The 20401-nt window shown below is 44.1% G+C and overlaps 7 protein-coding genes across 13 annotated transcripts in view; 4 read left to right on the plus strand and 3 right to left on the minus strand.

Annotated features, from left to right (window-relative positions):
- The window catches only part of Flo2 (flotillin-2), a 115697-nt gene extending 106909 nt beyond the window's left edge, over nucleotides 1-8788 (minus strand). For 4 of the 5 annotated variants that reach the window (XM_017173451.3, XM_017173450.3, XM_017173448.3 and 1 more), the window contains exons 1-2: nucleotides 8600-8777; nucleotides 5589-5736 (exon numbers count right to left, since the gene is read on the minus strand). In XM_017173451.3, coding sequence (XP_017028940.1) covers nucleotides 5589-5637 — 49 coding nt within the window. In that variant the 5' untranslated portion in view covers nucleotides 5638-5736; nucleotides 8600-8777. Of the gene's footprint in view, nucleotides 1-5588; nucleotides 5737-8599 lie in introns of all 5 variants that reach the window. The other variant, XM_070287984.1, reaches the window with a different exon arrangement.
- Nucleotides 1115-3287, plus strand: LOC108079188 (glucose dehydrogenase [FAD, quinone]). Its single transcript, XM_017173445.2, has 2 exons — nucleotides 1115-1354; nucleotides 1422-3287. Exons 1-2 carry the CDS (start codon nucleotides 1198-1200, stop codon nucleotides 3143-3145), a joined length of 1881 nt encoding a protein of 626 aa, XP_017028934.1. The 5' UTR covers nucleotides 1115-1197; the 3' UTR covers nucleotides 3146-3287.
- Nucleotides 8789-9068: 280 nt separating the features above from the next.
- Nucleotides 9069-9919, plus strand: LOC108079170 (BLOC-1-related complex subunit 8 homolog). Its single transcript, XM_017173420.3, has 2 exons — nucleotides 9069-9334; nucleotides 9396-9919. Exons 1-2 carry the CDS (start codon nucleotides 9117-9119, stop codon nucleotides 9739-9741), a joined length of 564 nt encoding a protein of 187 aa, XP_017028909.1. The 5' UTR covers nucleotides 9069-9116; the 3' UTR covers nucleotides 9742-9919.
- Nucleotides 9920-10035: 116 nt separating this feature from the next.
- Grx5 (Glutaredoxin 5) lies at nucleotides 10036-10925 on the plus strand. Its single transcript, XM_017173412.3, has 2 exons — nucleotides 10036-10595; nucleotides 10661-10925. Exons 1-2 carry the CDS (start codon nucleotides 10235-10237, stop codon nucleotides 10849-10851), a joined length of 552 nt encoding a protein of 183 aa, XP_017028901.1. The 5' UTR covers nucleotides 10036-10234; the 3' UTR covers nucleotides 10852-10925.
- A 4-nt stretch (nucleotides 10926-10929) lies between these two features.
- Nucleotides 10930-11466, minus strand: LOC108079163 (uncharacterized). Of its 2 annotated transcripts, XM_070288510.1 has the most exons (2): nucleotides 11187-11466; nucleotides 10930-11130 (listed from the first exon to the last, which is right to left on the minus strand). In XM_070288510.1, the coding sequence occupies exons 1-2, from the start codon at nucleotides 11211-11213 to the stop codon at nucleotides 10930-10932; spliced, it is 228 nt and encodes a 75-aa protein (XP_070144611.1). In that variant the 5' UTR covers nucleotides 11214-11466. The 2 variants fall into 2 exon arrangements, with proteins under 2 accessions (XP_070144611.1, XP_017028903.1); XM_017173414.3 differs by having other exon boundaries at nucleotides 10930-11464.
- Nucleotides 11467-12215: 749 nt separating this feature from the next.
- On the minus strand, nucleotides 12216-15904 carry LOC108079252 (myotubularin-related protein 10-B). Of its 2 annotated transcripts, none has more exons than XM_017173542.3 (2): nucleotides 15573-15904; nucleotides 12216-15388 (listed from the first exon to the last, which is right to left on the minus strand). In XM_017173542.3, exon 2 carries the CDS (start codon nucleotides 15249-15251, stop codon nucleotides 12663-12665), a length of 2589 nt encoding a protein of 862 aa, XP_017029031.1. In that variant the 5' UTR covers nucleotides 15252-15388; nucleotides 15573-15904; the 3' UTR covers nucleotides 12216-12662. The 2 variants fall into 2 exon arrangements, with proteins under 2 accessions (XP_017029031.1, XP_070144766.1); XM_070288665.1 differs by having other exon boundaries at nucleotides 15770-15900.
- A 165-nt stretch (nucleotides 15905-16069) lies between these two features.
- On the plus strand, nucleotides 16070-20253 carry Nrd1 (Nardilysin). The gene is made up of 4 exons (XM_017173541.3): nucleotides 16070-16369; nucleotides 16455-18245; nucleotides 18302-18586; nucleotides 18692-20253. Exons 1-4 carry the CDS (start codon nucleotides 16155-16157, stop codon nucleotides 19923-19925), a joined length of 3525 nt encoding a protein of 1174 aa, XP_017029030.1. The 5' UTR covers nucleotides 16070-16154; the 3' UTR covers nucleotides 19926-20253.
- The last annotated feature ends 148 nt before the right edge of the window (nucleotides 20254-20401 follow it).

Here is a 20401-nt window from a genome sequence, read left to right on the forward strand (position 1 = left end):
TTTTTAATTTTTCTATTTTTCCCAAAACGTTTTTTATATATTTTTAAATGTAAAAAAATTAACCTTTATTTAACTTTCTCATTTTAGGGAAAACTTTCCAGGGCGACTCGTCTTTGGATCATTTTTGAGGGCAAAGTTCTAAACTTATGGCCGAAAAGAGTCTTTTTTAGGGCGATTTTATAACAATTTGTTCGAGTGTAATTGGTGATAATTTCAACTGAATTTGTTTTTAGTTCTTCAACCGGTTTAAAGTTCTTAGTTTCGTATTTCTTTTAGTTGTTAGCTTGTTGTTGATTTTCCTCAGGTTTTTATTTTTTTGTTATTTGTTTTTTTAATCGCTCTTTGGTCTTTGCCTTGTTTAATGACCCATTTCATTCTCGTATTTGCCAGTCCATTTGGTTCTTTAGTCTTCAGTGGGATATTAAGTTTTACGATTTTCCGTGTCGGCGCTTAATTTCATTCATTGGTTTATTTCTTCCTGGGACCGCGGGAGCTGGCGTTTCAATTCATTCATAAAACTATATTATTGGGTGCGTTATGAGCATTTCGAGGTCTCTGTGATATTCCCATCCTAAATTACTCTATTTTTTATTTTGATTATATATTTTTCGAGTTATCAATAACAAGAAAATGGGAATGATCTCGATTTATTGTATAGATGCAGATATAAGTTTTCGATATTTTATCGATTTTAAATAGATTACAAAAACTATTTTTTTTATAATTAATTTTTTAAGTTTGGTATATCGAACATGAGATCGATAAAGGTATTATTTTGGATATATTAAGGTGTTTTTCGTGATCCTATCGATATTTTCTATAATATATCGATTTATATATCTTCTTTTTTATATTAATTCCCCTTTCCCAAACCGAATCCACAACTCCTTTGGAAGAATTGCAGGGTATGTGGTTTATATGGTGGCTTTGAAAGTCATTTGACGGCGGCGGTGGCGGTGCCGGTGGATTAACAGCCGCAGAAGCAACAACAAAAGACCCATTGCCGTGTTTGGAGCTCGCTGCCCAGGTGCAAATGTATCTGCGTCGTGTGTGTGTGTGTGTGTGTGTGTGCGGCATTATGGCCCGCCACCTGAGTCATCCCGTCTCCAGTCCAGTTCTGTCCAGGAGCTAAGCCATGGCTTAAAAGCAACTCCCCCAGCCGAGGGTCTCTCATTTGCCCATCATTAGCAGGTGCTGATGCAGTCCGCGTCCCAGATTTCAATGAACCAGCTCCTGCCGCTTGTATTGCTTTTAATTCTTGGTGGATCCCGGGCAGATGTCAACCGGCTGCTGCTGGACCAGCTTAACCAGGTGGGACTGGTCAATCTTCTAGAGCTGGCAACCCGACCCAATGGTAAGCAATCCAAATAATTTAATAGAGAGATAATTTAAGACAGGTGATATCTGAACTTTTCTTACAGTACCTAGGGATCTGGCCAACTATGACTTCGTGGTGGTTGGAGCCGGAGCCGCTGGCTGTGCCTTGGCTGCCCGTCTCTCGGAGAATCCCCAATGGACGGTGGCCTTGTTAGAGGCCGGTGGCGTAGAGAATATAGCCCATTTGACACCGGTGCTGGCTGGTTATCTTCAACAGACATCCTCCAATTGGGGCTACAAGTCCGTGCCCCAGAAACTCTCCTGCTTGGGGATGAACAATCAGGAGTGTGCCCTGCCCAGGGGAAAGGTGCTGGGTGGCACCAGTTCCATCAACTATATGATCTATAATCGTGGCAATCGGAGGGACTTTGATGGCTGGTCGGCAGCCGGTAATCCCGGCTGGAGTTATGACGAAATCCTGCCCTATTTCCTGCGTAGCGAGAATGCCCAGCTTCAGGGATTGGAGAACTCACCGTATCACAATCACAGCGGTCCGCTGAGTGTGGAGTATGTACGCTTTCGGTCTCAGCTAGTGGACGCCTTTGTGGAGGCCTCTGTGGAGTCGGGACTGCCGCGCACCGACTACAATGGTGAATCACAGTTCGGGGTGTCTTATGTCCAGGCCACGACCCTCAATGGACGACGGCACTCGGCCTACTCGGCTTATATAAAGCCTGTGCGTGATCTGCGCTCTAACCTGCACATCTTCACCTATGCCCGGGTCACCCGCATCCTCATCGACGACGCCACCAAGTCCGCCTACGGTGTGGAGTTTCACTACAAGAACAAGCCCTACACCTTCAAAGCCCGCAAGGAGGTTATCCTGTCGGCAGGAGCCTTTAACTCGCCACAACTGTTGATCCTGTCGGGAATCGGACCAGAGGATAACCTCAAAGCTATCGGGGTGCCAATAGTTAAGGAGCTGCCCGTGGGTCGCCGGCTGTACGATCACATGTGTCATTTTGGACCCACCTTTGTGACTAATACCACGGGTCAGACGACATTTACCTCCAGGGTCACCCCCACCGAGGTACTGTCCTATCTGCTGGCCGGGAATCCCGCTACCAGACTGAGCTCCATCGGCGGAGTGGAGGCACTGGCCTTCCTCAAGACGCCACGTTCTAGTTTGCCCAAGGATTGGCCAGATATCGAGCTGATCATGGTCGCCGGCAGCTTGGCTAGTGACGAGGGCACCGGCCTCAAGTTGGGAGCCAATTTCAAGGAAGAGATCTATGACAGAATGTATCGGGAACTGGCCCAAGCTCGGCAGGATCATTTTACGCTGTTGGTCATGCAGTTCCATCCAGAGTCTGTGGGCCGCCTTTGGCTGAGGGATCGGAATTCGCTGGGCTGGCCCAAGATCGATCCCAAGTACTTTGCGGCCGAGGAGGATGTAGAGTATCTGTTGGATGGCATCAAGGCCAGTCTGCGGATCATGGAGATGCCGGCGATGCAGAAAATTGGGGCAAGACTGCTCCAGAGACCGACGCCAGGCTGTGAGGGTCACAAATTCGCCTCGGATGATTACTGGCGATGCTCGATACGAACGTTATCATATACCCTGCACCACCAGGTGGGCACCTGTCGCATGGGGCCGGAAAGTGATCCCACTGCCGTGGTTAATCATCAACTAAAGGTTCATGGCATGAGGAGGCTTCGTGTGGTGGATACCAGCATAATCCCAGTGCCACCTACCGCTCACACCAATGCGGCGGCATTTATGATCGGAGAGAAGGCGTCGGATATGATAAGATCCGAATGGAGTTGATTTTAGGACCAAGATCCAAATGAAATTAGTCAATAACAAGAAATGAAGCTAACATCAGCAGTTTAAGCAGGCTTTTAATAGCTCCAATGTACTTTTATATAAATAAATAATAAAAAAAACTCTATATAAAATAAACAAAAAAATTCACCCACTTGACACTATAATTTCCAACTGGTTCTAGCATCTTCTGAGTGGTAACCCAGCTGAATGTTGAGGTCGACCGGGAAAGGTGATGTGGGGTAGTGTGGAATTTAGATACACCTGCTACTTGTTGTGTTTGTACCTTAGTGCTATGGGTTTATTTGCTATTTGTTTATCCTTCTGGCCGAGAGAGGCAGTTTTTTTGCTTCTTTTCTGCCACAAAGCATGAGAGTGAGGGAAAACGAGCAGATGTCACCGGAGAGACTTTGGGATCAGAGAAAAATCAAGAAGGTTATCAAACAGGAAGGACCTAGACTAATGTGAGTAGTCAAAATATTTGGTTTTTTTTTAGCTTAAGATCTTTTTAATATTAACATTAAGTTTAAATTACAAAATCAACTTAAGCCCTTTCCTTTACAAGATGGGTAGAATGCTGATTAATAATATATATGAAGGGTTGAAAATGCCATCTTTTGACTAAAATTAAAATACCCTGCAAGGGTATACAAAACGAGTGGAATAATAATATAATTCTTGATTCCACATTGTTTTTGAGTAGAATTAATTAAGACATTACACACGCCTTGAGGCGTCTTAAAGCGTCTTTGATTAAATCTTTTTAATTTTTACAACCCTTTCAATGTTCGCTTTTAAGTATGCAAATGAGATAATTAAAAACAATTCACAAAAATATATATATATTATGTATATAAATCCATTTCAAAATATATTGCACTGCAGCTTTTGAAAAATATTCTGTGAAAATTTCCCTTAAGTTTATGAGTCAACGGAACTTCCTGTAAATTTCTTTATAACTCACAGGTTAAGGATTATTAATATTTTACGTAAACCTATTATTGCAATAAATAAAAATTTCTTGTAGATTTTTCTGTACAAAAAAATGATCCATACTTCGATATCGATATTCAGTGTAAATTTCCCTGAATCAAACTGGAAAGGAATTTTGGATATTTCGTGTAAAATTCCTTCTTAACGGATTATCGATATTCTGTGTAAAGCTATTTCGATTATTTTCCTTTAAAGAATTTAAGAATTATATCGATATACCGCATTAATTCCCTACATGCTCCCAAGATTAAGGATTATTGATTTTCCGGGTAAATGTATTATTTTATTAAATCGTTTGCAAGCCACTTTTAAGGGAAATGGCACTAAAAGTGAAGTTGCAAACTTTTTTATTGTTTGACTTGGCAAGTTAATTAAATGAAATTACCTTAACGGCTCGTGCAAGTTGCATTTTGGGCTTCAAATTGAGTTTAGGCTTAGGCATTAACTTTGGATTTGGGTTTGGGTTTGGTGGTGGCGACCAGTGGGCTATTAGGGGATGGGGCTGGAGCTGGGCTGGGGGCACCCCTAGGGGTTGGCCAGAGTGCATTAACCCATGCCCGCACAACCACACAACGCGAGGGTTGAAAACTTAAGTTTGGCCCAAGCCCATGCCACACAGCAAAAACTTCCAACTGGAGACGTAGGCAAAATGGCAACAAGCTACACAGGACAGCACATCAGCAGGGGGTGGTTTGCCAGGATGCTGGGGGTTGGATGGAGAATGGAGAACGAAGGTGGGTGGCTGCTGCTGCATACAAGTGGTTATCACTGTCCGCGTTTCCCTTCTCCTTCCCTTCCCCCCTCTTGGTGGCGGAATTCAATATGCATCAGGGCGTTTTCTGTGTGCGTTCCTCTTTTCCGTGTTTTGCGTTCTGGGTGTCGCCGGAGGAAGTTTCTATTCAGCCGGCCCCAGGGATACATACATGTAAATAAATAATTTATAAAGTCAACTTTTCCCCATTTAATCAGAAAATCAAATAAATAAAAAAAAATAAATAAAATCAAATATAAAAAAATAAATGTATGTATGTATAAATCTGTATACAGATTTTACCTTAAATTTGTTTTTAATTACGAATATATTACTACATTTATAATAAAATACATTAAATAACACTCTAACAAAATGGTTTCGTTGATATATATATTATTTCTTTCAGTGTTGTGAATATACTGAATGCCTAGCAATCACAGATCAAAGGGAAGTCAGAGAAATGTCGCAGGAGAGGCTAAACACAAACGAACACGATATCGCAACCCTGGCTGAATTTGCAATGTCCTGTCAACAATGCGGTTGCCTAATTGCAGCATTTCAAAATCAGTCAACAGGCGTTTCCCAAACAAAAAAAAAGGGGTAAGAGAGTGCGGAAAACTTAAGCCTAAGTTGGGTGGGGTTGGGTCCCTGATCCCACATAACATAAATTTGAAAAATAACCCTTTAACGAATGCTCACCTGAAACAATTAACGCCTCATTGGGACCGGTCGTGTGAATGTTGCCCATGTTTGAGGTTCTCAGCTCCTTCTGCCTTCTTCCTTTATTTATTTCGTTATATTTCGGTTACTCCTTTTTGTTGGCCGGAAAGCTTCGCTCGAAAAAGTTCTGCAACAGAAAAACAAACAAAAGCGCGCACAAAAACACACACGCGGATATTTTAATTAGCACACTGAGAAAATTATTCCCGCAGTCCAATTATTATGATTATTATTATCGATTATGTCATCCATCAGGCTGATGTTAATTATAAAAATGTGAAAGCCACAGAGAATTTTTTTTATTAATTATTAAGAAATTCTTAGATCGTTGGAAAATAGAATATTACTTGGGTTTACAAAGTGTCTAATAACAAAAATAATAAGAAATAATTATTAAAACTTGCTATTAAATATTATTTAATTTAATTGAATTTCCTTAATGTAATTATACTATTTTTTTTCTCTGTGGCCCAGCAAATTGAATAGACAGAAGCTTTTAATGGGCTGTGGCCTCGATATTTCGAGCCCTGCCCGAGAGTATGTTACGAATTTATTTTTTAGATTAGCATCGAACAGGCGCGCTTTATTTTTGTTATTGGGGTTTTTTCATTTCGTTTTTCGTTTTAATATCGTTTTTTATTCAAAGCTTTTTGCAGTCTCTAGGGTACAGCAGCAACAACAACAGCAATTAAATATAAATAACAACAACGGCAGCAACTTGTTCTGAATAAAAGTTGAATCATATACACATGGTATATTTTATTATCCACTGGGGAAAAATTCAGATAATCAGGCCTGCTCCGGTAATCGAAAACGGCAAGATTTTTTCGTTTTCGTTTTTGAAAACGAGAAATTGGTGCTCCGGTAATCGAAAACGAAAGATTTTTTCGATTTGAAAAACGGGCACCTTTTTCTGGCCAGAATTAAAAGTAAATGGCTTTTTTTATATGAAATCAGATCTTATTTACAAAGGGAAAAAAATAGTTTACTCAGTGGTCTATTGATGTTTATTCCACACCACCACAAGATCATTCTGGCAGGTAGTTATTTTATAAAAAATTTATTTCTGACCCCTCCTCAGATTTGACAACAAAATTTTTGCCGTGTTCAACCAGTTTTCTCGTTTTGGCGATAGACCGATAGTTCACCGCAAAAAGTTATCGCCAAGGTTGCCATATTGTTGGTGGAACGAAACAGCCAGTTAAAAATACTTATAAAATATAAATGAATACATTAATAACTTTAAAGGACCGCCAAAATAGTTGTTTATAATTAATGCTATTTAATTTTACTACTTAAATAGTCCAAATTAACCAAATATTTATTTGAGACCACCGGAATTAAAACTGTGAAAAGTGTGGCAGCATCTTAGGTGCCTGGATTTGCTTTATTCTACAATTTTTTGCCTTTTTCTGGCTTAGAAAAAGGGCAATTGTAAATATAATAGGCAGTACTTTACGTTGTTTGCTTATTACCAACAACACAAGTTAGCTGCTTGAGCAGTGAGAAACGATGAGAAAACGAAACATCCGATAGCAGAAATTTGCCGAAAACCGGAGCAGCTAAAAACGAAAACGGTTCGTTTTCGCTCAAAACGAAATCGAAAAAATTTTACGATTACCGGAGCAGGCCTGAATATTCAGCTATTTTTAAAGTCCGATTCATATTATTTTTTAATATGGAATTCATCTTATTTTGTCATACTTAGACATCCTTTATGTATCCTTTAATATGTCTAAAAAGTATGCTAACAAAAAATGCAGACAAAAAAAAATTTGCTAAAAAAAGAATATTTATTTATTTAATAAATTAATAAATTTACAATTTATTGGCTAGTTTATATTAAAAAATATTTATTTGCCAAATATATTTTTAATAATATATATTTTTTTACTATTTTAGAAATTACTCTTAAAGTTTATATATATAAAGTTTATTTATATAATTTAAGGCTTAATAATTTAAAGTTGTACAAAAGAAAACTTCTACAAAATCTATTAAATTATTAAACTTCTAATATTTGTGTGCCTTTTTTAAATTACTCATTAAAATAATCTAAAACTTTAAATATTTCTATTCTCTGCGTGTAGATTTTCTATATTTATGTACATACGGGCGTATGTACTTAAGTATATTAAAACCGATCGAATAAAGAATATGGGCGCATAGAATTATTGGGCTGAGTTTATGGACTCTTGAGAGGCCAACTCGAAGCAGAAATAAAACCATAAAAAACGTCCACTTGATAATGTAAACTTGGCTCGTGATTCCCTTTTATTACTTTGATTGCAGTGCAAGCGACCGGTGCTTTTTTCGCCCCTCTTTCCTGGCATTATTTTTATCAAAGTTCAAACAAGAAAAAAAATATAAATAAGGTAAAAATAAATTGCGAGAAGTATGTAGAGCATGATGGCTAGGGGTGGGGCGGGATGACGTAAGCAGCAGGGCGAAATAGAGAAGAAGAGCGAGGGTGTGCGTAAGGAGTGGAAGAGAGAGCGAGCGAGAGAGGAGTACTGCTGCTGTCTTATCAATGAGCTCATCACTTTGCTTTTCGTTCTATAGAGCAAATATCGCCCAAAGGTAACAACGAAAACAACGGTAAAAACAAAAGAACCGTAAGAAATGCAAACGCACACGCATACACACGTCCGAAATTAACCCTTAGCTGGGGACTGGAACCGAGATTCTATTTCTATTTTCTGATTGGGGTTGCCGCCGAAGTTTGAGGTAAACAAAGTTTGTTATTGCCGCTTTGTTGTTGCTGTACCAATTGGGAGTTGCCTTCTTGTTCAATTATTTAACGTTATTTTGAAACATCAGTAACAGCGTCGTCTCTCTTGCAACGCTTCACTGGCCACCAGAATGGGAAAACATAGAAAAAAAACAATAAAAAAAAACATATATATATCTATAGAATCGCGCCGGAAAAATCTTCGAGAGCAGCATCCACAGGCTGCAGCCAGTTTGTTGTTTCGGTTTTCATCACTCACACCGCACAGAAACAAAAATGGACACAGCAGGCTATGGCAAAGGAAAAGGCGATTTCAACGCGCACTACTTTGATTGATTTTCGGTTCTGCTCAATTAATTGATTCTTGTTGTTTAATTAAAACGCAAAATTGTTGCCGAAATTTACCGCAACAGCAGCTCGCCCACAACTACACGCGAAAATACCAAATTTTCAACTGACCGTATTGGGCGACGCCAGAAATACCGCGGATATGCTGCGGCCATACTGAAGAGGGTGTATAAATAATACTAACAAGTTGGTTGTAGAGAAAATATTAAAATGTACTGCCTAAAAGGCATTGTGATGTTTAAATTGCTTAAATTACCTTAGAAATGAATTTTGCTTAACTACAATTAAGCAAATTTTGGTTTTTTTATAAATTCCCAACAAAAGCAATCAGAAAATACCAGCAAATCGATATTTTTTAATACCAAAACCAAAGTGCCATTCTGACTATCGATAACTTGGCACACTGATGTAAACAAAGGAGAAGAAAAATGTCTCGGGGCGGAGAATTGGTCTTTAAAACTAAGAAAACCTCCGAAAAGATCTCCGAAAACATACACATATTCGCCAATGATCCATCGCTGGCCTTTTTCCGTGTCCAGGAGCATGTGCGCAAGGTGTCCCCGGCGATATTCGAGAAGCGTGATGAGGTTTTCCAGCTGCAGAACAATCTCCAGGGACACTGCTACGACATGGAATACGGAATTCAGTATGTAGTCAACTTATTTAAAACTCTTTGAGCTTTACTACTGTACAGCCTTATTACTTAGAGCCCTGCGCACCATCGAAAAGTCGGAGAGTGTATTCGACAATATACAGGAAATGATAAAGGCATCGATTTTCCTGAAGCAACAGCTAAAATACGAGGAAAATCGCAAGAAGGTCAGGAAGGAGAGCACCAAGTCTTCGGTCTACAAGCGTTTCTCTGCCCACCTTGCCTTGGACTTGCCGGAACTGCCCGATTTCGGTGGTGTTATGCGTGAAACTAGCCAACGGATGGAGAATATGATAGGTCCTGCCGCGGGTACATCTCGAGCAGAGGCCACCACCTCACAGGCCCCGCCACAGACCAGCAATCCAGGAGAGCTCCAGCGATCCTATACGACACTGCACTAGTTCTAGAATCTAGAGCTTGCAATTTGTTATAAATACTCTATTAGCTATGTTTTTAAACCGAAAACGAATTGTACAATTAAACAAATAGTATTTCTATATACGCTAAATATACCTACAAATTTATATAAATAAAGGCACCACAAATAGTATATAAAATATATTTAAAAATAATTTGAAATTGATTTTTGTAAATTATTGAAAAATCTTCAGGAACTATAACATTTATTATTTGTTTGTTTGATTATTTAAATTGTTTTAACATAAAATTCGACTTTTAATGACGTTCCTGTCATTCAAAAACCTATTTCCTGAACAAAATAAAACAAAAGTTTAAAATTCAAACAATTCCTTGCAGATATTCTGATTGACCGATAACTATCGCATTCGCCAAACTATCGATAGACGCCATCTGACCACTTGGCACCACCAACAAGAACAACAAAAACAGCAATAAATTAGATAATTAAACGAGGAACAACCGACCGGTGTGAAAATGAACCGAATTTGCCAGACTTTGTTGCGTCAAAGCTATGTGCGCTCCTCTGCCGTAGTGGCCCAGTCCCAGTTGTCCGGAGGAGTGCGTGCTACCGCTGCCGCCATGCCTGCTGCTTCCTTCAACGCCACACCGCTCATCATCAGCCGCTTCTATGCCGCGGATGCGACAACTGACGCCGCCGTTGTGGACAAGGCAACGCTGGACAAGCTGGTGCGCACCAACAAGGTGGTCATCTTCATGAAGGGCAATCCTTCGGCGCCGCGTTGCGGCTTCAGCAATGCCGTTGTGCAAATCCTGCGAATGCATGGCGTTCAGTACGATGCCCACGATGTACTCCAGAACGAGGCACTGCGACAGGGTACGTTATGAAAGATAAAACTGTAAAAATACGAAAAATCATATATCAAAATCTTTCTGTGGCAGGCGTGAAGGACTACACCGACTGGCCCACCATTCCACAGATCTTCATTGACGGCGAGTTTGTCGGTGGCTGTGATATCCTGCTGCAAATGCACCAGAGCGGCGACCTTATCGAGGAACTCAAGAAGGTGGGCATCATCTCCGAGCTGCTGAAGGCGGAAGAGGCCAAGCCGAAGCAGGAGGACTCCAAGTAGGCTCCCAAAGATTAAGAAAACCCTAATTGTTAGCCACGCAACGTGTTTATTATTAAAATGTTTTAACTCATAAATGTATTATGGCTGCTGCTGTGTGGAACGCTCTCCGGCGATTCGCTGCAGGATATTCAGGATTTGGCTGCGTGCCTGTAGAGGATCCGTGGCTCCTAGAAGCTCCAGGCATTCGTGAAGGTACTGGCTAGTGGTCATATTTAGCAGCATCTCCATCAGGCTGTCGGCTATGGAGTGGCGCATCATATCATCTGAAGGCATGGGTGGCTGAGATTGAGATTGAGACTGCTGCAGGTGCTCCTGATCTAGAACTGCAACATTACTTGCCGGCATTGCCTTTGCTGGCTCATTTTTCAGTTCCACCTGCTGTTTCTCCTCCTGTTCTTGAGGATTATTGTTGGAATCCTGAAACATCATCATGCTTCTGCTGCTCCAGGTGACATCAAAGCCTTGATTTTTCGTAAATAAACTTGCTTCGTGCTTGGTTTTCAATAAATTCTTGAGTTTAGCATTCAAAAAAAGAGGAAACTTAAATATTTATCAATATTTCAAGGCATGTGAAAATATAACTGCCAAAAGCACTGCCTGTTGCCTATCGATAGGTCCCCCCCCCCAGCTATCAGCTGACTGATAAATTTAACCCTTCCGTGGTCTTTATTTTTTGTTTAAGGAAGGGAAGGGCTAATTAGGTGTCACTTTTCAAAAAAATTTGGGGAAACGACTAAAATTTATTTTAAATATAGAATTAATCCAATATATATGTATATATATACATATATATATATTTATTATATACCATATGAAAGGTATTGATGTGTAGATCATATATATACATATATATTGGATCTGGCTTCTACGGATCAAAAGATATATAGATTCAATCTTTATTTTCAATTTTTAAAATAAAAGTTATCGAATAATTATTATTTTTCAATTTATATAATAAAAATTGAAAATAAAAGTTATTGCGTAATTTTTATACAAAAATTGAAAAAAAAAACATTTATCTTGTTTTTGAATTCGCCATGAAGATTTAACTTATGACAATTTTTTCCAATTTTTTTGGAGACTGTTTTGGGCTTGAATTTTTTTAAACTCATAATAATTATTTGCGGTCCCTGATTTAAACTCGTATCGAATTATTTGATTTATCTATTCCCTGCCTGAATTTTTTAAAAGTTTTTTTAAATGAACTCAAAACTAGTTCGATTTTGTTTTTATTTTTAAAAATAAAACCATTAAATATTGGAATCCTCAGCAAAAAATGCGAATATCTTTCCTTAAATTGTTTGATTTGAAATCATAACTTGTGTGTCGTTGCATTTGTTTATAAAAATAAAAATCCTCAAAAATTGATTCACATTTTTTTTATTTTTATTTTATTTATTTTAAATATACATATCGATATATTTCACATAAATTTAGTTACATACAATATAATACATATTGATTTAGTTGGTGTTTACTGTTTCGTTTTGATTTTGTTTCCGTTTCAGTTTTTTGTTTTTTATTTTTTAATTTTTAATTGCTTGTCGTTTTTAGGCTGATGGGTGTGTGTGTGTGTAGTGCAAAGTAGTATTGGTAGTACGAACGAAATAAAAAAAAAACTTATGCGCTAACTTGCTTATTAGTTAACAATAATAATCAAAAGTGTTAAAAGCGATATGCCATGTACGTGAAAAGGTTGTGTTTTCCTCCTCCCCCCCGGTTTTTAGTGTTTTGCTTTATGTTTTTTATGTTTTTGCCTTTTTTGTTTAATACTTCGAAAGTTCAGGAGTGCAAGGAGTGGAGCGATCGGATCACAAAATGGAGGACTTGTCCAGTATGGAGGTGGTGTCCTGCAGCAGCTCGCTGCTGCTGTTAAGGATATCGTATAGCTGATGCGGCGCATCGCCGGCAATGGGACTCCCGAACGGGAAGAAGGAAGACAGACTGGACAGCTGCAGATGATTCCCACTTACCGGACTAAAGCCGTTGGTGGGCGTGCCCGCCTTGGTCGTTGGTTTGCGACGCCTCTCCACCCCATCCACATACTCCGCCTCATCCTCCACCGGGGTCTCCTCCTTTTGCAGGCTGGACCGTGACTCGCCGGTGACCTCAAAGTACGCATCCGGCAGCTCCTCGTAGCTCTGAAGCTCCAGGCAACGCTGCACCTTGGCTATATTGCTCAGCAGCAGGCGGTGGAAGAGGTCGACCTGCGGCTGGCCACCGCCGCGTATATCCAGGACGGGCAGCCATCGGTAGTAGCACTGATCCCAGACGCTTAGATCGCAGATGCGATGGGCCGGCTGCAGGAAGCGATCCTGCGGCACTGACGACACCGTGGCAAATAGCTGCGGATTAATGGTGTTCCTAGACGGCGTCGATCCTGAAGCTCCACCTGCAGTTCCACCTCTATTGTGGCCCACGGCCAGAGATCGGCGATGAGCTGCTCCTGCTCCAGCTGCCGATGACTGGGCACCAGCCAGGTCTCCCTTCTGGCGCTGGTACAACGGATTACTGAAGAACATCTTGTCCTTGTCGGAGAACTGCTCACCCCAGTCCCACACCGGACGGAGGACCAGCTGGGAGTCCAACACCGCCTTGGAGCGTTGCGCCTGCGTGTCGAACTGAAAGGTATCGAAGATGGGCATGAAGCAGGCATCCCACAGCGAGGTGAGGTACGTCTGGGTGAACTCAAACTCATCGGGAAATTGCTGCAGCAGCTGCCAGACGCAGTCGAGGAAGAGCAGAAACACCGGGCTCTGTTCGCCCTCCAGCAGTTCGCTGCCGTTGTTACCGCCGCTGCTACCGCTGCCTCCGCTACCAGAGCCCTGTGCCGTATAAACATGACCCAGGCGACGCTGAAAGGGATGCTCGAGGGCCACCCACTCCTTTTGCACCAGCGACTGGAAGCCATCGATTGTCCGAAAGTGGGGATCCAGCAGCAGCTGCGTCAGACTGCTAATAGCACAGCACAGGTCCCGGCCATTGGACTCCTGGAGGACACAGGTGATGCCCGAGCGCAGGGTGGCGGCCGCTTCGCTTGAATACCGCAGGCACAGTGACACATAGAACAGCCAGTTGGTCTTCTCGATCAAGCCCAGGTACTTGTCATCCTGCAGCATGAACTTCTCGGGCGTTTCGGGTGTGCAGAGACGCCTCAGCTTCTGGTAGGAACGCCGCACATCCTGGATGCTTGGCAGTCGATCCGTTAGCTGCAGCAGCTTCAGCTGTCGCCGCTCATCGCATTTTCGCACCAGCTCCAGCATCACATTCTCCAGCTTCGTATCCTGCTGCGCCGCCGGCTGCAGTTCGGCCAAACGCACCAGGGAGGCGGCACTAGCCCCATAGCTATACACCCAAAAGGCAGCTCGTGAATCGCAAAAGGCACGCGATAAGTCCAGGAATCGATCCACCGTGCAGCTCTTCGGGATAACAAAATGCGGCGGCACCGTATACTTTCCCGCATGCAGGGGATTCTGGAGCAAGGGGACACTGGCACTGCTCACCACCTGCCATTCGGTGGCACCGCAACGTATCAGCTCCCGGGCCCAGTCATTCTTGCTGGCATACATGCTGGTCCCGGTGGCAGGACCCAGGGTGGAATAGTACGGTTCACGGTAGGCATAGGCAAAGCTCAGATCATGCCGCATGGGATAGGCGAAACGGACGAGGGCGGAGGCTATTAGCTTGCCATGATCACTGGCTCCGCTCAGCTTCGAGTCCTGCTGCTGGAAGGCGAACTTTAGGAGCCGGAAATTCTTGCACACAATATGCAAGGCGGCTATCCTGCCGCTGATGTTGTGCTGCTTGAAGGGCTCCAGCTTTTTGCGCCGACTAACATGGCTGGCCATGCGCGCCGCCTGCAGCGCACTGGCCGCCCGTCCCAGCTCGGCAATGGTATAGATCTGATCGATGTTGTTCAGCGTGATCTCGTTGCGTCCCAGATAGGTGTTCTCCTGATACAGATCACAAAGTGGGGCAGTTACAACACCCGCTTCGGGATTACGCTTGCTGGTGGCATGGAGCGGGACAAAGGCCAGCTTAAAGTTGGTCACGCTCAGCAGGCCAAAGGTGGCCTCCTTGTGGGAGCCACCATCGTTCACGGAGGCCATACCGTTGCCATTGCTGTTGTTGTGACTGATGTTGATGCTGCTATCCATGGGCTCAATGGGCGAGTACATGTAGGCCGGTGCCGAGGCCACTATCTGCTCACCCGGCAACAGGCGAGGACGGGCCAAATGGACATCGCGCAGATCGCTGGGCAGGCACCATTCATTGGTATCGGCGGTGGCTCGCATATCGCCGGGCAGCGGTGCCACATAGCTGGTGAAGGTGTTCCGCTTATAGTGGTCATTTCCGGCTCCCCCGGAACCACTGCCGGCCCCGCTGCCGCCCGTTGCCATACCTCTGGCAATTCCTATTCTTGCGACCGCTGCTGTACGTCGCTGGAATATTCAATTATTCGCTATTTCCTGTCTCTGCCTGCTCTCTCTCTCGCTCTCTCTGTCTGCCACTGTGTGGTACCGTTATGTGGGGCCGTCTATCAAAACAAATAAAGAGGGTATAAAAAAAAACAAAGAAGGTAGTGGAAGGTGAGTGATTAAAATTGCACAAAAAAGGAGACAACAGCATAATCAAGGGTATGTGGGGCTGGCCAACGAAATGGTTAACCAAATTAGAATTATCGTTGCGTTGCAAATGATAAGTTTATCAGTGGAACTCACCGTTCGTTCGGATTACCTTCGCCTCTGTGTTTTTGTTTGTGTGTGTGTGTGTTGAGGGAGGGCGGCTATGTGTGTGTGTGTGTGTGTGTGTGTGCGAGCGAACGATCGCTGCTGCTGCTGCTCTTGTTTTTAATATTCCTGCTGCCGGTGGCTGCTTTATGTGGCGTTCACTTCCCTATATAAGCTCGTTGGCTCACCATTCAAGTGCATCATTGGGCTGCACACACCGTCGTTTGGGTTGTAATGGGCATTTATTTATTTATTTTCGGGTTGCCTCAGAATTCATACACGCACGCACACACACACGCACGTATGACAGTGAACTCGGCAGTGTGACCGTTGGTCTTAAGAATAAAAATGCTTATAGTAATTGGTAATCACTTAATTCCAAATGGTATTTTTACAGCTAATATGTGACTGTGGTATATTTCGCAGTATTTATGTGTAGTATTTAAATCACACACCTGCACAAGCCTGCCATCTGGCCACACCAACTGCCTCCACGAGACGAGACTAGGCGAGAGACGCCAGCGATTCCCCCTATCCGAGTAGGCTGTCCGTTTTCCAGTTCCAGTTTGCCGCATGTGCTGGCAGCGTCACAGCAGACACCTTGTTCGACAATTGTTCGCAGCGACAGGCTCTAAATTCCCAACGAAACAACGCCGAAGCGGCTGTATAACCGAATTCTACAGCGTTCGCACAATCAACACACGTAGCAGCGACCGCAAGATGACGACGGAACAGGTCACATATTTGGATATACCCGACAAGTCGGAGACGGACAAGAAGGTCTACAAGTGAGTATGAGTGGGCGGACGCCAAATGGAGGCTGGAAAAGCAGATTAATGACCCATTTTCTCTCTTTCCCTCTCATGTAATAAGAACTCTGCGATTGGCCAATGGCCTGCACGCTTTGATCATCTCCGATCCCAGCCCTATGCCCCACGACGGCTTCACCAGCTCCGAATCGTCGACAGAGGACAAGTCCGCCGAGGGCGAGGGCGATGGTGAGGAATTTAGCTCCAGTTCGAATGCCTCCAGCAGCGAATCGAGCACCTCCACATCCAGTTCCACGAACAGTGCCGGCAGCTCGGACTCGGACAGCGAGGAGGGCGATGAGAAGCTGGCCGCCTGTGCTCTAATGATCGACTATGGCTCGTTTGCAGAGCCAAGCAAATACCAGGGACTGGCCCACTTCCTCGAGCACATGATCTTCATGGGCTCCGAGAAGTATCCCGAGGAGAATATCTTCGATGCGCACATCAAGAAATGCGGCGGTTTCAGCAATGCCAGCACCGACTGCGAGGATACTGTCTTTTACTTTGAGGTGGCCGAGAAGCATCTGGACTCCAGTTTGGATTACTTTACGGCCTTGATGAAGGCACCGCTGATGAAGCAGGAGGCCATGCAGCGCGAACGCAGTGCCGTGGACTCGGAGTTTCAGCAGATCCAACAGGACGATGAGACCAGGCGTGACCAGCTGCTAGCCAGTTTGGCCACCGAGGGTTTCCCCCACGGCACCTTTGCCTGGGGCAACATGAAGTCGCTCAAGGAGAACGTGGACGATGGGGAGCTGCACAAGCTGCTCCATGAAATCAGGCGAGAGCACTATGGCGCCAATAGAATGTATGTATGCATGCAGGCACGCCTGCCCATCGAGGAGCTGGAGTCCCTGGTGGTTCGCCACTTTGCAGAGATTCCACACAATGAGATCCGGGCCCCGGATCTGAGCAAGTTCGATTACCGCCAAGCCTTTAGGCCCGAGTTTCATGAGCAGGTGTACTTTGTCAAGCCCGTGGAGAATGAGTGCAAGCTGGAGCTAACCTGGGTGCTGCCGGAGGTCCAGCAGTATTATCGCAGCAAGCCTGATCAGTTTCTGTCCTATCTCCTGGGCTACGAGGGTCGTGGCAGCCTGTGTGCCTACCTGCGGCGACGCCTTTGGGCCTTGCAGCTGATTGCCGGCATCGATGAGAATGGCTTTGACAAGAATTCGATGTTTGCTCTGTTCAATGTTTGCATCTATCTCACGGAGGAGGGTTTCCGCCATCTGGATGAGGTCTTGGCGGCCACCTTTGCCTATGTCAAGCTATTCTCCAATTGCGGCTCCATGAAAGCCGTGTACGAGGAGCAGCAGCGCATCGAGGAGACCGGCTTTCGGTTTCAAGCCCAGCGTCCAGCCTTCGATAATGTCCAGGATTTGGTTTTCAATACAAAATACTTTCCGCCCAAGGATATACTCACCGGCAAGGAGCTCTACTATGAGTACAATGAGCAGCATCTCACCGAACTGATTGCCCATCTCAATGAGTTCAAGTTCAATCTGATGGTCACATCGCGGGACAAGTACGAGGGCGTGGCGGCCTACGACAAGCAGGAGCAGTGGTTTGGCACTGAATATGCCACCATCCCCATGCCGGATAAATGGAAGAAGCTCTGGGAGGAATCAAAGCCGCTGGAGGAACTCTTTTTACCCGAACCAAATCGTTTTGTTACCAATGACTTTACCCTGTTCTGGAGCTCCTTTGGCAAGCAGGAACTGCCGGCGGCACCCAAGAAGCTGCTCAAGACGGACACCAGCGAACTGTGGTTCCGGCAGGATGATAAATTTGAGCTACCAGAGGCCCACATGGCCTTCTATTTCATCTCGCCGCTGCAGCGACAAAGTGCCAAAAAGTAAGGGAGTAAAAAAATATTGAAAAATCGGAATGATATATATATATTTCTTACAGCGATGCCATGTGCACCCTTTATCAGGAGCTGGTCAAGTTCCAAGTGTGTGAGGAACTGTATCCTGCCCTCAGTGCCGGCCTCAACTATAGTTTTTATGCCATTGAGAAGGGCCTGCTGCTCAAGGTGAGCGGTTACAATGAGAAGCTGCATTTGATTGTGGAGGCCATTGCCGAGGGCATGCTGCATGTGGCCGAGACCCTGGACGAGAAGATGCTGGATGCTTTTCGTACCAATCAGCGCAAGATTTACTTCAACACGCTGATCAAGCCGAAGCACCTGAACAGGTAAACAGCTCTACTCCATCTCCCTTTCTCTCTCACTTCTGGTGATGCCATCTCTGTTCCTTTTGAGTCCAACTCACAATCTTTGTCTTTGTCTTCCTTTTTTAGGGACGTTCGCCTGTGTGTGCTGGAGCAAATTCGCTGGCTAATGATTGACAAGTACAAGTGCCTCAATGAGATCACCCTGGAGGAGCTGCGCGATTTTGCCCGCCAGTTTCCCAAGGAGCTGTATATCCAGGCATTAATCCAGGGCAACTACACCGAGGAATCTGCCCATAATGTACTCAACACAGTGCTAAGTCGCCTCAATTGTCAGGCGATCAAGGAGCGACGCTTTGTGGAGGATCGTACAGTGCAATTGCCGCTGGGCACCAATGTGATCCGTTGCCATGCCCTCAACGAACAGGATACCAACACGGTGATCACAAACTTTTATCAAATTGGTCCGAATACGGTGCGCGTGGAGAGCATACTCGATCTGATGATGATGTTCGTGGACGAACCCCTGTTTGATCAGTTGCGGACCAAGGAGCAGCTGGGGTATCATGTGGGGGCCACGGTGCGGATTAACTATGGCATTGCCGGGTATTCCATAATGGTTAACTCGCAGGAGACCAAGACGACGGCCCACTATGCCGAGGGTCGTATTGAGGCGTTCCGCACGAAAATGTTGCAAATTTTACGTCAAATGCCGCAGGATGATTACGATCACACCAGAGATTCCCTGATTAAGCTGAAGCTAGTGGCTGACATGGCACTGAGCACGGAAGTGGCTCGTAATTGGGATGAGATCATCAACGAGGATTATCTATTTGATCGGCGTCGCCGTCAGGTTGAGGTGTTAAGAACGCTGCAAAAATCAGAGATTATTGATTTCCTACTCGAGGCGGATACCAACAATCTGCGTAAGCTGTCGGTTCAGGTGATTGGGCATCGACCGGCGGACATGCCAGAGCCACTGCCAGGCTCTCACCTGGCCTGCAATGCAGCTGATGAGGAGGAGGAGGATGATAATGATGTGGCAGCCTGTGATGCCAAAGGCAGTGGTGGCGATAAGCCAGACCAGGCCGAGGGAGATGATGAAATGGACGAGGACGAGGATGAGGAGGAAGATGGGGAAGAGGATCAGGCCGACGATGAGGAAGCTCTGTTTGCTGCTTTACAGAATAAACTAAATATCGTTTTTCTGCCCAATGTCGTTGACCAGCCGGATGCCATAATGGACATCAATGAGTTCAAAAAGACCCTCGAGGTGTATCCCAAGCGGAAGAGTCAGCTTGCGGAGGAAGAGGATGATCAGGCGCGTGTTGCCCGCATCGAGGACGCTTTGGGCAGCGCGTGAGTTGCAACCATCTCGCCATAAAACCAACCCCACGACGTTCCGTTCAATTAGCCAAAGCTAGAAGATTTTATTTCTTTAAAAAAAAAAAACACACGGAAAAACGGACTCGCTGACCAAGTCGGCGATGTGCTCAGAATTTTCAGAGGTCGGCATGTTATATATATATATATTTTTTTTTTGTTTTGCACAACAAACACACACACACACGCGACAACTGACAATGAAATGCATTTTGATCTGCAATCTGGAGTCTCGAAACTCGGTATGTTTGTATGCATTTGTCTTTCGTACTGATTTACTACACTAATAAAAATCAAAATTGAAAGTATTTCAAAGTATTTGCTTTTTGTATTCATTCTGGCCTAAAAATTGATTTTCAACTAATTTTTAGGATCCAAAAAAGTTTAAATATTAAATACATTTAATGAAAAAAACGTAGAGAGACTGGATATTTACATATTTCCAATCACTTCCTC

This window comes from Drosophila kikkawai, chromosome X (assembly GCF_030179895.1).
Source record: "Drosophila kikkawai strain 14028-0561.14 chromosome X, DkikHiC1v2, whole genome shotgun sequence".
NCBI lineage: Eukaryota > Metazoa > Arthropoda > Insecta > Diptera > Drosophilidae > Drosophila > Drosophila kikkawai.